Source organism: Amblyomma mixtum, chromosome 1 (assembly GCF_055824585.1).
Source record: "Amblyomma mixtum isolate Tamu chromosome 1, ASM5582458v1, whole genome shotgun sequence".
NCBI lineage: Eukaryota > Metazoa > Arthropoda > Arachnida > Ixodida > Ixodidae > Amblyomma > Amblyomma mixtum.
Genome location: NC_143012.1, coordinates 37044781 through 37061926, shown reverse-complemented (window position 1 = coordinate 37061926; position 17146 = coordinate 37044781). Strand labels below are relative to the sequence as shown.

The following is a 17146-nucleotide window of genomic DNA, read 5'->3' as shown; positions in this document are numbered from 1 at the left end:
CGGTGATAAGCAAGCTAAGAGCAGCACCAATAAAGATAGAAATCAACTTTCGCCGCCTCTGCAAAACAGTGCCCACAAAGAGAAAACACGTTTCGCACGACTCCGTTGCGATCCCGCGGCGGAATCGAAACCGCGTAGGCGTGTTGCCACAGAGGGCGAGAATACCTCGCGAGCAACGGTGATAAGCAAACTAAGAGCAGCGCCAATAAAGATAGAAATCAACTTCGGCAGCCCCTGCAAGATAGTGCTGACAAAAAGAAAACTCAAATTTTTCGCGACTCCATTGCGATCACGCGGCGAAACCAAAACTACAAAAGGGGTGTTGCCGCAGTCTGTGCCGCCGCGCTAAAGCTAGACATAAGTTCTGCTTATCTCCGTAAGAAGGCAGCACAAAATTCAAACACTTCTTGTAAGTCCTAATAGGTGGCAGCACCCCCCAGTGAGCACGCATTGTTCTTTTGGCGCAAAATTTCAAACGCAAGATCGAAACCGTACCCGTACGGCAAAGACTTTGCGGGACAGAAAACCGCCGCCGTACATATACGGCTAAAACCTTCAAAGGGTTAAGATAAGGCAGCACAACAGACAGGATGTAAGGGAAGAAGAGAAGGGGTTGTACGAACTGTTCATCCGTAATTCTAACCTCCTAACTGCACTGAAGGCAGTGATTATAAAGGTCAGGTGTACTTGCCGAACATGCCCTTGTAGACAGCCAGCATGAGGGAGTGAGTGAACGGCTCTCGACAAAGTGACATTCCACCTCTGAGCAGCTTGAAAAAAGGCAGGCTCGTGTGTGTGTAGATGCTGAGCATTGGCAAGGCAGCGGCATCGCTGACGAGCGCGTCACACAACTGGAGCACCATGTTCTGCTGCAGGTGCAAGAAGACCCGCGCTGGTACTCCCAGCTGTGATAGGATGGTGATCAGAGGCCGGTTCAGGTACACCACAGCTGCAAAGAGTAGAGTCGCAGAAAATAACCTTGAAGATAAAACAGCACACATGATTATATGATCGCAAAGAGCAAATCAAAACAACAACAAATTACCGGCTAACAACACTGGTTCCCTTTCAGTAATGATACCAGTGAAAGCACAAACTGAACAGCATGCTCGTGTCGAGAAATAACTGCATCGCGAGGATCAGAGATCAGATAGAAGTTCTTGCGATAAAACATGGGAGAATATGCTGGTGCATATCAACATTCTTAACTATAATCTAAAAGGCTTTGAATCCTTCAAGGGCACGCTGCTCAGGGCATCATCCTGAAATCATGCTCTCCGTTGCTGCCTGCTTAATACTGTCGCACAGTGATCTGCTTGTCATCCTTCGCATTTGTCCATCTTCTCCTCAGTCTATACATCTTCACGTTGCATAAACAGCCAAAATCATTACAGTCATTCAAAGCAGTTTTTTTTTTGTCACTTTTCAGTTCAGATATGAGTGAGAGAAAAATAAAGGTCCAGGAAAAAAAAAAAAAAGGCTTCTATCACTTCGATGGCACTATATAGTTACGAGTGCATTAAATCTCAAGCTGTAAAATCAAATGACTTACCAAGTTGTGTTATTCAAACAATACAGCACTGTACCCATGGTTGCCATTCTACAGACTGTTCCACTTTTAAACTCTCTCTGCAGAATGCTTCTTTCAGCTGAACAGGTGAATAGTTCGAGCTCAAATTTCGCACAGAAATGGAATTTGCTCAGCAGAATTGTTTTGTACCACACTTGTTTGGGGTACTTGCCTGAATCAATAACAAAAGGCACATCGTCTGCAGCGACGACGAAACAAAACAAGCCACTCTCTCAGTGACAGCACTGGTGGAGCCATCTCATTGTCAGCCGTAGAACTTAGACAAAGGAGAGGGGGTGTTTAGCAGGAGGTTTGAAGACGCTTCTTGAACTGCTTTATCAATGATCAGAAAAAAATTTAGTTAGGCCAAAACTGCATTAAATTTGACGACATTCGTGAAAAAGCACCTTCAGACCTCCCGAAAAACACTGCCCCCGCCTCCCTCCTTTGCTGAATCTCCAAGGCCGACAAACAAGATGGTGCCACCAGTGCAATCAGTGCAATCACCAAAAGGGCGACTTGTTTTGTTTCGCCATCGCTGCAGACGATGCAAATATTCAACTTTTTCTGATTTATTCAGGCAACCGCCTCAAACAAATGTCATCATCATCATCGTGTAGTATAAAACAATTGACCCTGGCGAAAATCTTTCCCAGCCCAAATGGTTTATGGAACAATTTCCAGCTGGTTCCAGTTGGAACCAGTTGGAACCAAATTGTTCCATAGACCAGTTGAGCTGGGAAAGATTTTCACCATCTCTGCGCAGTCTGAGCTCAACCAATTCACTGGTTTAGCTGAGAGAACCGTTCTTCTATGGTGCGTATTTCATTGCAGAACATGCTGCAGATACAGTTTTAACAAAAATGCTGTATGCTTGAAGGAGACCCTAATATGTGTGCTGAAAGCGTGCACGTATTGCAGTGGTGATCACGATTATGAGAAGGAGAGGGATGGTGTTTTACGTAAGCATGCAAGCTGCCACACTCACAAGGTGCAGAAACTTTGATGACTTCAAGGCTGTCAGATGTGGAACAAGCAAACTTGTTCATGCTTTTGCGTAGAACGAGCTTGTCACCCTGGAGTGCTTTGTTAGTGCATAGCATGCCTTTGTAGCCCGCGTACCGAATCTGGATGGCGGACGGAGTCTGCGCCAATTCCAGCTTTTCACACACCTGGAAAACAAACCCATACCGGCCGTTTAGGTTGTGCTACTTTGGGTTGGGGTAGGCCTAGCACTGATGGCAGGGTGCGTGAATTTCCCTCTCTGGCTGTTCCCTAATACTTAGGTCACCCTAGGCCACACATTGAGTAAAAAACCAACCTTTATAATTTACACCCATACTATTGTCAACATCTCTTCTAGGTGAAGCTTGGCATGAGCTTCTCAATAGTCCTTCAGTTAACGCAATGCAACTGTAAAGCTGATTACCACTTCTAGACAATCACACAGCAATATCAGAGCCCCATTTGACGAATTTTAAAGGACCAGAAAATTTGTCCGCGTTATCAAGAGTTATCTGAACAGAAGTGCCTCCAAGAAGATATGCGGGCATTCCAAGTGTGTCCAAATATGTGTTACATGAAAAAAAATGAATAAAATGACCTTGCAATGAGAGGATAATTGCAAACAGAACATATATATAATGAAACTCTCTTATCTCGCTCCTTCCGCAGTGCAGCTGTGCAAGCAGTGCCCATGCAGCGTAGATAACTGGCCACCTCTACACCACGATAATGTCTATTGCACTGCCGTGTCAGTTACAAATTTGGCTCCCAAGTGTCTAAAGTCAGTGAGCGGGTGCACTCCGCGCCTCCTCACCTTTCAATCCTCCGCGACATGCGCACAATGCCAAGATCTGGCATCTCTGCGCCGCGCACAGGCAGAAGCGAAAGTGCCCTGCCTTTTCCGCATCGGCAAGACAGCTTCTCCGCAAAATACCGCGAAGTTTCATGGAAGCTATCTTTATTCGGGGAGCGCTTTCTTGTGTGGAAGCGTTTTATAAGTTTTTTCTTTGCTCAAGATAGCCACACAGATATCCCACAAGTACCACTGCACAGGGTCGTCATGGTTCGCGGTTGCTGTGAAAGCTTGTCTTAACTGAAGGACACAGAAGACAATTCGTCTTAAGCGGATATTTTTTGCATTGAGTCCTATGGGAAATCAACTAAAGGTCTCGCATTGTTCATCTCCTCCGAGAATTCTTCTTAACCAAGTTCGTCTTAATGGGAGTCTACTTTGGCCAAGCTCATGGCCCGATGGACCGAGTGTATTGAAAAGGGAGGACAATACTTAAAATTATGTACAACCGCTCGCAGACTCAACACAAATGGCGGAATGCATGGCCTGGACTGCCGTCAGTGCCACAAAGTGATAGTCATCGGTGCGGGATAATGCTCTCAGTATGTTTACGGTGGCTGACGATGGCTGGTGCGTAGCTTGCTTTGACTGCTGTTTTGCATGTGCCTGATTGCCGCGTGGACAGCGCGTTCGTCACGGGGGCGTTTCTACGCTTTTTCCTCGCTGACGCAGCCCTCCACAGCCCCGGCAATGCTCTTTGCAGTTTTCTTATCGCGGGAACCAAAAATTGCATGCTAAGCTGCCGCAGTTTGCACCAGCTATCGTCAGCCACCGTAAACATACCGAGAGCATTATCTCGCACCCAGTGACTATCGCCTCGTGGCGCTGACAGCACTGCAGGTCATTTGTGTCAAATCTGTGGGCGGCTGTACATGCTGTACGCATGCACCCACCTTTGTGTTAGCAAATTATAAATCGAAAATTGTAGATAACTTCTTACTTGCCCTCATAGGTTATTAAAGCACCCAGCGTAATTTTTCCTGAGGCTTAGTGTCCCGTCTCTATGTGCTCGCTGATAAATGTCCACAGAGGTTTTAACTGTCATTGCAATTCTGTCTGCCTTGTTTTTCATACCTCGTTATGAATGTATGATCTATACTGGATGCACATGCGTTATGCTCACTTCTGTAATCATTTTGAAACGTGTAGATCACTTCACTGGCCTGCCTGCTCGCCCACAAGCACCTCATGCTTTGGCAGGCAGTGAATGCATGAGGGTTATTCATGACCACACAACACACATAGGCACACCTTTTTCATGAGAGACTCGGAGATCATGCCAATGCCATCGGAGAAGACATAGGGCTTTCCCGATATGGGGTGGACACCGCCCTCTATGTCCGCGACGTCTTCCATTGTCCCACCATGAAGTGGCACGGCGACCGACTCCTCCGTCGTTGAAAAACACTGGCCCATCCGTGCGATCTTTTTGGCCACGTTAGGAATCTGGCTGAAGTCCCCCATCCAAGATCGTATGGACTCCACTGAATTGCCATGACTATCCTGCACCAGCAAACGAGGAGCGCGTGCGACTCGGTCAGAGAGTTGTAGACCACACAGCTTGCATAGATATCATAATATCATTATTAATATGCTTATTGTCTTAGATAGAGGGGCAAAAGGCAGACATACATAATCTGACCAACAGCGCCCGAACACCCAGTGCACTGCTCAGCGGTACATAGCATAACAAATAAGGCAAACAAGAACACCACAATCCATTATACAAACACTTATACAAACAATATTACTTATATGCTTATATACACAGAGCACTTTTTCAAATTTAAAAAAAATTTTTCATTGCCTATTGCCTGGGGAGGGGGGGGGTACCACTGAAAATTCAGTACTTTAAAAGAACAGCTCTACTTTTCAGGCCTGCATGTGTTATTTTGCCAGCGAAAAGAATTAACTATTAGAACATGAAATTGTGTATTTGTTTTGCTAATTTCTTACACAAGCAATATGTAAATTGCAAAACCTGCAGCAGAAAACATGCTATGCCAGATGTATGCGGTGAGCAGCATCAAACACATATTCTGTCATGAGCTTTGCTTTTGGAAGGTAATGACAACACATTCCAAGAACAATGCCAACTCCAGTCTATAGCCTCCGTTTATGCTGATCACCACCCACATTCTGTTAGTGCCATAATGGTGCCTATTAGGTATCCCAATTTCTATCGAATCCTCTTCAAATCTTGAAATAACAGTGCACAAAAATGAAGCCACAGCAAAAAAACGGTCAGGATAAGTGCTTGCCGTGTTCTGTTTTGCTGCATCTTCATGTTTAGCACTGTTTTATAACAATGCCAAAACACCAACGCAGTAACTGTCTCACGTATCTTGGTGGGGACCTGAGCCACGCCGTAAGCAAAGGATAAAGGAGGGGGGGAAGGGAAAAGGAAGAAAAAGGTGCTGTAGTGGAGGGCTCTGGAATAATTTCGACCACCTGGGGATCTTTACCGTCCACTGACGTCGCATAGCACACAGGCGCCTTTTTGCGTTTCGCCTCCATCAAAACGCGACCGCCGCGGTCGGGTTCGAACCCGGGTACTTTGGCTCAATACTAACCGAGCGCCCTAGCCACTCAGCCATCATGCTGAGTCACCTACTAACCTAGGTATTGACTCTGCAAACCTTACCTTTGCATACAGCCAAAGTCCATGGTCTCGAAGCTGGCTCACGGAGCTGGCCAGGAGCTTGAAGTGGCGGTCCCCAATTTTGATCCCATCCCGCAAAAAGCGCCCGACCACTTTGTCCATCATCTCGCGCTTGTCGTCCTGAAACGCCAGCGTGTGCGACAAAAGCTCGAAATGGTCATCGCGGAAGGAGACTCTGAGGGCGTAGCTGGGATCAAACTTGCGGAGCACCCTGTTCTCGGTGTGGACGGCAGGTCGCAGGAAAAATACGCGTGATGGCGTCACAAACAGTCGCCGCACCATGCAAGTGCCCTGTGGTGCCCTAGTGGGGACATGTGTCTTGCAGAGCATTTCAAACAGTGGTGGGAGGGCGGCAGAAAACGTGACAAAGCTGCGCCTCTCGAGAACGTCTGCAATGTTGAACAGCGCCTCCTCAAGAGCGCCTTCGTTATGGGCTGCGTACAACTCCAACTTCATCAAGATGGTGTCCAGTTCTTGTTTCTCCAGGAGCAGCAGTTGGACAACGACGTCATCGCTCATTTGGATGAGGGCATTGAGAGCATAGCAGCATGCAAACTTGAGCTTGGGCATTAGCCCCGAGAACAACTTCTGTCGAAGCTTCTCGGCTTCGCTGCCAACTCGATGCGTTTTCACGGGTACAAAGAGAAACCAGGCTCTCCCGCACCGACGCCTCAGGCGACCTACAGTGCGCCGTGCTTCATGGCTGTTGCTGAAGGTTAGCCTCACAACGAAGCAGCCACCCACGTCCCTGCTTTCCAAAAGTAAGCCGCATCCTTTGCATCCAACCTCCAGAGTTCTGTGGAAGTTCATCTGTTCTCGGGGATCCGAAATGTTTGCCGCCTTGTGGAACAGAGGAAGGGTGTGGACAAGTAGGAAGACATCGGTGGGACCGCCAACCGGGTCGTGCACAACCACGCGGAAGATATTATTGTAAGACATGCTGATCCGGTAGAGATATTGCGTGTGAATACAACAGGCCGGATTATAAAATATCTGCAGGTTTCTTTCGTCATGCCTAAATGTGCAATCGATGCTGCTGCTACCAGTGGAACTAGATACTATGGAGTGGCGTTCAGCAAACACATTCATGCTGACAAACGTGCCAAATGCTACGGACTGCATTTTGATTTTCTCGTCGACAGCATAAAAGCCCTGCCAAAAACCATGCCTTCGGTCAGGTTGCAGCCACTGCAGGTAACTAGGCAGCCCGTACTGGGCTGCCCCAGTCGTACACCACTGCCGAGCAATATCTGCGCTCAACGACTCTACCTGATTCGCTGGCAGTGGTGAATACAAGTTGAGCCTAAACCCAGCCGACCAAATGGGGTCTTCACAGCCATATCGGGCTACTTTCTGCCAGGGTTCTTTTATGATCAGTGTAGACTGTCCCCTGTGTTTCTCGAAGAACTGCTTGTGTGCCCTCCAGAATGCGTCATCTTCATCCCTGGACTTCTGGGTCCACATGCACATGAAAGAAAGGGTCTTCACTGTCTTCGCCATCTGCAGTGCGTGTTATGGCTTCCTGCAAATGAAAAGGAAAATTGCACAATTAATGAGACGTTGGCCAAAATGAAGAACCTCACTGTGAAATTCTTGTTCCTGACAATGTGAGCGTGTACTAAAAGAAAGGCTAGAATGAATCAGCGTGTAGCGTGTATCCTTATGTTTTTATGCTAGAGAGTTACTGTCAGTTACTTTCTCTGCCTGATCTGCTTACTAGAATAGCAGCTTAATTCCAAATGATATGTGTAATTCGACGGTTTTCCACTAGTAACAAAACTTTTTCTGTGCTTTATACGACAAAATAGTCCACTACAATGAGCCGCCATCAATAAGAAGGCATCAAATCAGCAGCCTGCTCGCTGCCCCTCAGGGACAGCCTTTCAAATAGAAAGAGAATGGTCACCATCCACAAAAACTAGGGGTGTGCGAATATCAAATTTTTCAAATACGAATCGAATACGAATACTTGGCTCCGAATATCGAATCGAATATCGAATAATCAAGGACAGACGCATTCAACCACTACAAAACACTTATCTCAGCGCCCAAGAACATCACAGTTCAACTATCAGTGATGAAATGAGCACAAAAGGTGTGTGTGGCTGCACAAAAAGTATCAAAGTCGCGACCATTGTTTTTAGAAGAGTGGAAATATCAGAGAAGATGGCTAGTACACAGCATTGATCAAGGCTAGCTTGCCATAAGCACAAAAGCGCGTTGCTGGGATGGACATTAAAGGTTGTCGTGAAGAAAAACCGGCTGCTCCACATGGTCAGGTAGAAGTAGTTCCCTTCTAGCTGAAATGACTTCTCCAGCCACGGAAAATGCCCTCCCAATTGGCACTGAACTGGCACGTATTGCGAGGTATTTCGTGCACAGCTCTGACTATACCAGCTTCGCAGGTATGGCCACAAAGAAGCTCACCAGCGTAGTCAGCTACTGCATGGCCCAACGTTACGCATTGCTAGGGTGTCTAGCATTGCTCTGGGTGCCGCCATGTTGTTATGTCTCTGTCGATAGGACTTGCGGACCGAAATGAACGCCGGTGCTCGCAATAAAATATTCGGCTAGATACGAATATTCGCGTCGTGTCGCATATTCGAAACAACACGAATACTTGCATTTCGAATCAAATACGAATACTAAAAATATAATATTCGAATTATATTAGAAAATTTCGAATATTCGCACACCCCTAGCAAAAACCAAACAAATAAATGAAACCTGTAATGCCTGTGCTATGCATGCCTATGCCTACAAGGTAGTGCAGTCGTCATGTGCTCACAGTATGTCATGTACCAACTCAGTATTAAGCTTAGGCCACGACGGCAAATTGCTGCTCTGGTCACTGCATTACATCCACTACCACATGCTGAAGTTCAATTCCCATTGGTGCCAAAGTCTACACAATTAACTGCTAGATGGTAGTATCCTCTAACCAAGACTGTGCAAAACCGTGTCGTAAAATGTACCTAAGGATAGACTCTTACAAGCTTCAGAATTATGTTGAACTCTGTCTCCACTGCTTGGTGAGGGCAAAAACATTTTGATGTTTCAAAGAAGGTTTATCCTCCAAGTCAAAAACATTGTGAACCCCAGAGGTACTCGGAAATTTGTGAGCTAGGAGTTCCTCAAATTACTAAATGGCATAGTGTGTCCTGCAGAATCAAAGCGAACTGAGCAACTGCAGTAACAATGAAAAATATGTTATAGGACCCAATTACAGTTGTGAAATTACATATTACATTGCACAAGAAGAGTGTGTTGAACAGATCATAATAGACAGTCAATGGTAAAAAAACTGCATGTGTGCTACTCAAGTGTTCGAAAGGTTAAATTTAATTTTTAAAAATTTCTTTCACACTAAAAAATTGAGAACAAAAATGGTGGAGTTCATTCAGAACCATCTGAGCTAAACAGAGAGGTGATTATTCTTATCACAACTAAATGTTTGCAATTATTCAGATCAAAAAGAATTTTTTAAAATGTTTCTTCAAACACTGCCTGTTCCCTTTTAGAACATGTTCCCTTTTTGGAACAGCGGCATTTGCTAAAGTCATCTGCAACAGCTTTTACGGTCTGTGCAGTGCGAATTCCTTCTTGCTACCTGAAAACAACCTTATAGCTGCCTGCAAAGTCAATGCAAATTATTAAGAAAACTACTTTGCTCGAATAATGTTTTCTTTCACAGTGCAAGCTGCAACATGTTCAGCACTTCAGTAGCCGTGGTAGGCTGGAAAGCATTTCTTGAGCAATGGCTTTTACATCATAGCTATGACATGCAGGTCCCACAATGACCGACGTATACATCTCTCCATTCTGTGATCACTTGACCACGCTCAGCACGTCTCTCTCACTAATTCATCACCTTCAGTTGGGTGCACGCTATATCAAGGGGATGCGTGCGAGACGCCCCAAATGCTTTGAAATGCCTCTCAGATAGCACATACATGTAGCCTCCAGGCGAGAGTTCGAAGACATATGCGACAGGCCCAACATACCTAGCGTGCACTTCGATTGCTGCCTACAACAACACAGTTGGATAACGTGCAAAAATATGTGCCCACACATTTTATGGACAGAACTGGATAACCTTTAGGCCAGCTCGCTTAATCCGGCACTCTAATAGGGAGTATTACCTATCCTTGAATTTTGGTAATGCATGCCAAACATCTGTGTTCCGAAAATGGAACATTGCATAAAATTCACTGCCAGTGAAATACATACAGGCTTTGGTTATCTATATTTCTTTCAACAAATCTCTAAAAAACATCTGTCATTACTTTTCTCCTGTTCTGTTCATTTCCACAATTCCTGTGAAAGGGCTCCACAAACACTCGGCTGTACAAGTCTCAAAATATGTGTGTTCACCAGTAATAATTAATTCAAAGTCCTTAAATAAGTCTATAACAGATATTATAGTTGCGATGTTTACCACAATAATCACTATATGGCATGCGAAAACAAATTTCATAGGTGTATTTTGAAGGGAAATAAAAAACTGAGCTTCATGTGTTCCCATTTTGGAGCACTGGCAAGTAAAAAGTTAAGAGATTTTTTTCCTCGAAGCTTATTCACAAAAATAATACGTATTACTTATTATGCAACAATTCCTAGAAAACAGAATTTAAAAGCTACTTCGAATTCTACAATTGTGCCCAATTTTTGTCTCTTGTTCTCTCCCCAAACTTCATAGAACAAAATAGGCAACAACGAAGGACCCTTCATGGTGCATAGTATTGCTTCCACTCTACATGCCGAAGCAGGAAGCGAAAGCAAGCACGTTCTGTGCTCATGTTTCACTAATATGAATGGTTGTGACGTCAGTGCAAGCAGTCCATTCAGTTTCAGGAATATTAAATATGAGGTCTTTCTCTCCTTTTTTTTTTTTTTTGATACTGTCTAAGTTCCTTACACTGCAGCATTTTCCAGCCTCATATTATATAAGCTTCCTGCTGCACTGCACATCACATAAGCCCAAATCTGTTATTTTCATCAGCAGGAAAGTAGAAAAAAAAAGTAGCTTGCAAAGATGTTGAGAGCGTTACTTTCTCACCATTCCTCGCGGTATAGTTCGTAAACGGACGTTATCAAATGTCTGCCGAAAATCACTTGCACATGAACGCCAGCACAAGAGGTATATAGGTGTTCTACCGGCACTCACGGAAATAAACTGTACTTGTGCGATCAAAATAAACTGGCAAACATTCATTACCAGTTGCATACACGTTACCGATAAGCGTCGATCTGAATAATGGGCGCGATTGCAGGAATTATTTCCAATTCCCCGCCAAACACTACCAAAAACGAAACTATATGCCCGAACCCCCAGGACCGATTAGCGTGAAAAACCCGATTATTATGCCGCTTGTCGCGTACAAGTATCGCGGAGAAAGCGATGAGCGTTCTGCAAACACACGCTGCGACTCACCGACACTGCATTCTATTCGTTCGTCCAGAAAGATAACTGTGACAAACGACACGAATCCGGCTGGCGATTGGCGAGCAGTCACTCCGGCTTTTACTCGCCGCTTGTGCCGCTTCATAGAGCTTCATGTATCCTCCTTGTGCCGCTTCTAGCGCCCCCTAGATATCGGGTGGTGGCAGCTGTCACCTAGCGGGACTGGCGGGCAGCGAGAGCACCGTGTCTTCTACCGCTAGATGTTAACAACGTCGGCATGGAGGAACGTCGGGATAATCACAGCTACGGGTTTTAGTACTTACGTGGCCCTCACCTTATAACTTTCGATGCCATCAAAATACAAAAAAAAATTACCGACGATTACGTTACTTCCTAATGCGAAATTTGAGCGCAGCAAATAAGCTGTTTCACCTTTTCGATAGATTGAGGCAAAGAAATCGAGCAACACATGTATGCGCTATCACAGAATTTTTTTTTTAGCAGACGGAGTACTTCCATCGGTCGTCTCGCTCATGGCTCAGAAAGAACTGGCAGATAATTTCGCAGTGGCGAACGGCAGCGGCAATTTCGGCTCGGGCGGTGCACATATACAGATCCGCCGCCACCGATCTGGCTCTCTGATTGCCACCGCACAGGGCGAACGGCAGCGGCAATTTCGGCTCGGGCGGTGCACATATACAGATCCGCCGCCACCGATCTGGCTCTCTGATTGCCACCGCACAGGGGTTGCATTGGAGGAGGAGCGAAGAAAGGAATTAAGTTCGAGCCGGCGCTTTGACAACCGGAGACTCGCAGGAAGAGGGGGGAGGGGGGCGGCTAAAATTTCTCACAGGTTACTTCTGGTGGTCAGTTTTGTTTTATACTACATTTAGGTGGGGTACTTCTCTGATTCGGTCAGAATTATTTGGAATTCCCCATCGTCTGCGGTGACGGCGAACCAAAACCGAAAGACAACGCAACAGCTGTACCCGTAGCGCCATCTCGCGCCCACCGGAGAAACGAGCCCTCTTTTTCAAGGGAAGGGTCGGGGAGGGAGTTGGACTCGCATAGCCAAGTCACGGCCACGACCTTCTTTTGATCGCTGTACGACCGCATTTTCGGTGACGTCTTGCGCTGCTTCGCAGCAGGGACCACCAAGCAAAGATCATTTGCTCACCAACTTAGCACAGCTGGGTTTCTCCGGTGGGTGCGAGATGGCGCCACGGGCACCATTGCTGCGATGTCTTTCGGTATTGGTTTGTTGTGCGCCGCAGACGATGGGGATTTCCAAATAATTCTGACCGAATCAGGCGAGTACCCCACCTAAATGTGGTATAAAACAAGACTGACCGCCAAATGCAACCTCTGTGCGAAATTTGAGCCCGAACAAACGTGCGGTTAGGACGAGGGAATTTTTTTTTTTCATTTTCTCTGATTTACGCAACACACGATATCTACCCGGGTTCGGCACCTGCCGCGGCGATCGCGTTTCGATGCAGACGAAACTCGAAAAGGCTTCCCGTGTTCGGAATTATTCCGCCGCCGTCCACTACGGCACATCTTTCTCTCTTTCACTCCTTCCTTCATTGATCCCTCGCCTCACGGTGTTATTGAGGATATGAGACACAGGCAGACGGTCGCGGCCATTCAGCGGCGAAATGTGCACTTACCGCGCTGTCCAGAACGAGTTTCCAGAGCTGACGTTGACGTCCGTAGAGGAACGGCGGCAGTCCGCGCCGCCTGCCTGGTGCGGTTGGTGCTGCTCGACTAGCTAGACATGGCCAATCAGACTCGTCGCACGCACTGCAGCAGTGGCCGGATGCTCCGCCGCCTCTCCTGATATCTGATGCCCAGAGCGCCTTCCGACGCCGCGTCTCCCGTTCCGCAGCTGCAGCATTCGATTGTTTATATCTCGAGACAGACAGACGTATGCCACGAGCGCTTTGGCGCGGATGATGGTTCAACGCAGTGTTTACCCTTCATGCGCGTGAATTGTCTATTGCGCTGAATACCGGAATGTGTAAAAAAAGAAAAGCTGAGAAAATTTGCGCTCGTACAAAAAGTAAGAGTGCAATTTATGAAGAGAATTAACGCTGCGTGGAGCAGCGAAAAATGCAATAAAGCCAACTTTCGTTCGAAAAGGTCCCAGCAGCTGCTCCTATGCAGACTATTCTGAGAACTCGTGGACTCCCCATGCAAGCCCGTGCCCATGCATTCTACCGAGGCTATCTTCTTAACAGATGGCAGTTCACTGGATAGTCTTCCTTTTCTTCAAAGCTACAAGGATAGCGGGCTGCGTGCATTCACCGGTCATCAGAGTACCAATGCACTTTGGCCCAATATTTGGTTCGTTTTTTAAAGTTTACTATAATTCCAAAGAAATGTCCTTAGGATGCATGGGCTGAGTGCTGCGCGAGTTCGTATTCATTATGGTATATAATTATGGTAGGGTACGGTGGTATGGGTATTGTATTAAATGGCATGGGATGGTATCGTATATTTAAGTTATAAAGAACACCAATCAAAAAATTTAAAACGCGGGGCATTCCCTCCTGGACCGTCCCTATATAGGAACCCTTTCCCTCCTGGAGCCGCCGCGGTGGCTCAGTGGTTATGGTGCTCGGCTGCTGACCCGAAAGACGCGGGTACGATCCCGGCCGCGGCGGTCGAATTTCGATGGAGGCGAAATTCTAGAGACCCGTGTACTGTGCAATGTCTGCACGTTAAAGAACCCCAGGTGGTCGAAATATCCGGAGCCCTCCACTACGGCGTCTCTCATAGCCTCAGTCGCTTTGGGACGTTAAACCCCATAAACCAACTAAGCATCCACGGTCTACGCTCAGCTAGTGACCCGTCGTATGACCAAACGAGGGATAAAAAAAGCAAGTTGCAACTAGTCCATCACACCCGATGAAGGAACCGCGTAGGCTCTGAAACCTGTTTTTAGTTTTTTTTTTAATTTTATTGGCGTTTTTGATAACTTACATTCCTTTCCCAACAAGACAGGCCTCTGTCGAATGTTTTCTTTCTGTACATGGTGCATCGGAATGTATAAGTTCCAACGTTCGGGAGTTGCACATGGGCTCTGAGGGACGCGCCGTGGTGGAGGGTTCCGATTAATTTCGACCATTTGGAACCCTAGCAATATTTAACTGTTTATAGGCGCTTTTGCATTTCGCTTCTATCGAAACTGTGACAATTTGAAGCTATTTTAATAACACAATGACATTTTAGTTGAAGGGCGCAATGGCTATGCGTAAATTTAAGTCGGCGCGAAAAGTGCATTTTTCTCGGACATTTCACCACACAGAAAATACGAGCAAGAGGCCAGGGGAATTAGGCTTACACCCGTTGGAAAACAGTTGGATATACGGCATACCTGGCGGCAGCTCCATCGAAACGCGCAACAGCGCATCACGTATTCATTCTGGAATGAATCATCAAAACAAAGAATTACTCCGCAATGCAGACTCTGTACATGACGCGGCCAAGAGGGTCCTCCTGGAGGTGTCCTCTGGAGGATATGTGCCCAGCCATGGAAATAATGTCACCTCTGGATGTCATGGAGAACTCGCCGGCGAACAGCACTCTGTCGTGGGCAGCCCCAGATGTTCTGCCGGTTCGAGGTCATATGTCTTGCCTACATAAGGGTACGTTCGTGGCGAGCTGCGTTAAAACACATACACACAAAAAGGAAGCGCCCCTGCACACTTCATTGCCTACCCGAGAGAAGTACAATCCGGCCGACCTCTCTGCCATACTCTGCATCTCTCTATATAAATAAACCTCTCTATCTAGCCGTTCGTTCGCACACACTCGTTGCTGGCGCTCTTGGCTCATGTCATTTTTTTATTATTACTTGTTCCTTGGAAGAACTGTATAGGCTCAGCTTGACCTTTGGCCACGCGCTCTCCGGGTCGGCCAAGTCCGAGGACGCGCCCTCCGCCAGTGGTAAACAGTGTGTGGTGTCAGCTTCCGCTTTTCGCGCAACTGGCTGAAATAAACAGAGTGCTCTAAGTAGACGTAAAGAAAAGAACAGCAGAGGATTCATCAGTATCGCCGGCCAGCAGCTTCATGGCCTGGCGCTCCAGTCAAGACCCACGTGCCAACGCTCCCGCCGAGAGACGTCATATTTAGTTCAGTATATAGGAACATGACGCTTCTAAACTTTTATCTGAAATGAGTAGGGGTGTGCGAGTATTCGAAAATTTCGAATAGCGAATCGAATCAAATATTTTATTTTCAAAATTATTCGAAACGAATCGCATGTGAATTTTTAAACAGTACTGCACGTCCTATTTTGCCTCGACGACTGCTCCAATAAGGGACCACACCGACGCTATAGCTGGGCACCATCCTTCCGCGAAAAGCATGAACGGGATGAAGGGTTCAGCGCCACGACACGGTCCATTCGTGTGGCGGCGTTCATAACGTTTGTACATGGCCTCTAAGACTGGAGCCCGCGGCAGGACTCACGCAAATTTAGGAAAGCCCCGTCTTGGTGCTCTATCTCGGAGGCCATGGCTCGTATACGTATGGACCACCAGTCTCATTTCCCGCAGTGTGGCTCTAGTGCAGCCGGGTACCTATGGGTTTCCTAATGTGTGCAAGGTATCATCAGGTCTGTTGCTCGGTTTTTCTGGGGTGAAATGTTTGTTTAAAGGGGTTTTGACCAAACTCAGCAAGTGGTAATTTTTCTATACCTATAACTTTACGTTATTAAGAGTTATGGTGACTGTGTTGCGACCTGTTAGTGGAGATTAGTTTCGAGTCTTTTAACAGCAATAGTTTTAACTTCACAAATTTTAAACAATGTCAAGAACGTTTGTCTACAACACCGTACAGCAGTGCCACCACTGGCGCGGCAATGTTTCGCACTATTACTCATTTTGTACGAATAATCGCACGAGTAGCGAATATTCGTATTCGATTCGGTTTGTACCAACACTGTTCTTATTCGATTCGGTTCGGAAAAACTACTGTTCGCACACCCTAGAAACGAGGCTTCTATGCCTGGAAGCTGTACTGGAACATATAACTATACTGGGGGACGCTGTAATAAGGGGGTGCTTGGGATAAAGGCGGGAAAAAGGTAGGATTCCAGATGCCGGACACTGCCGGTGCGGAGCGTGGTGAATACTTTGCGAAACAAGAGACTTGATTTATTGGGGTTTAACGTCCCAGAGCGAGTCAGGCTATGAGGGACGCCGTAGTGAAGGGCTCCGGAAATTTTGACCACCTGGAGTTCTTTAACGAGCACTGACATCGCACGCTGCAAGGGCCTCTAGAATTTCGCCTCCATCGAAATTCGGCCGCCGCGGCCGGGATCTAACCCGCGTCTTTCGGGTCAGCAGCCGAGCGCCGTAAGCAATAAGCCACCGCGGCGGGGCGCGAAACAAGAGTGGACAGGCGTTCTTGTCTTCCCCCTACCTCAGCTGGCTCCTCGGGTAGACCGAGCGAAAACGATATGTGTACCGAGAGGCGGAAGCAAGCCGCAGGGCCAAGGTACGAGGATCAACGCGCTGTACAACGCACGAAAGACTGTGGAAGAGGGATCGCCAGACGGCCTCGCTCGGGAACGGAGTCCATCGTACACAATAGCCCCGATGCGCACGCGCAGAAAAGAGTGGCGCCGCGGCGCGTGGGCTTCCG

General features: G+C 46.9%; 1 protein-coding gene across 3 annotated transcripts in view; it reads right to left on the bottom strand.

The window, feature by feature from the left end:
• LOC149366032 (uncharacterized) overlaps positions 1-16729 on the bottom strand; it is a 35714-nt gene extending 18985 nt beyond the window's left edge. Inside the window, exons 1-7 of one of the 3 annotated variants that reach the window (XM_089547770.1) lie at positions 15046-16729; positions 14874-14921; positions 13165-13382; positions 6073-7612; positions 4680-4931; positions 2559-2742; positions 692-949 (exon numbers count right to left, since the gene is read on the bottom strand). In XM_089547770.1, the coding sequence (XP_089403896.1) occupies positions 692-949; positions 2559-2742; positions 4680-4931; positions 6073-7590 (2212 nt within the window). In that variant the 5' untranslated portion in view covers positions 7591-7612; positions 13165-13382; positions 14874-14921; positions 15046-16729. Of the gene's footprint in view, positions 1-691; positions 950-2558; positions 2743-4679; positions 4932-6072; positions 7613-11524; positions 12346-13164; positions 14034-14873; positions 14922-15045 lie in introns of those variants that run through there. The other 2 variants (XM_089547780.1, XM_089547761.1) reach the window with 2 other exon arrangements.
• Between the last annotated feature and the right edge of the window lie 417 nt (positions 16730-17146).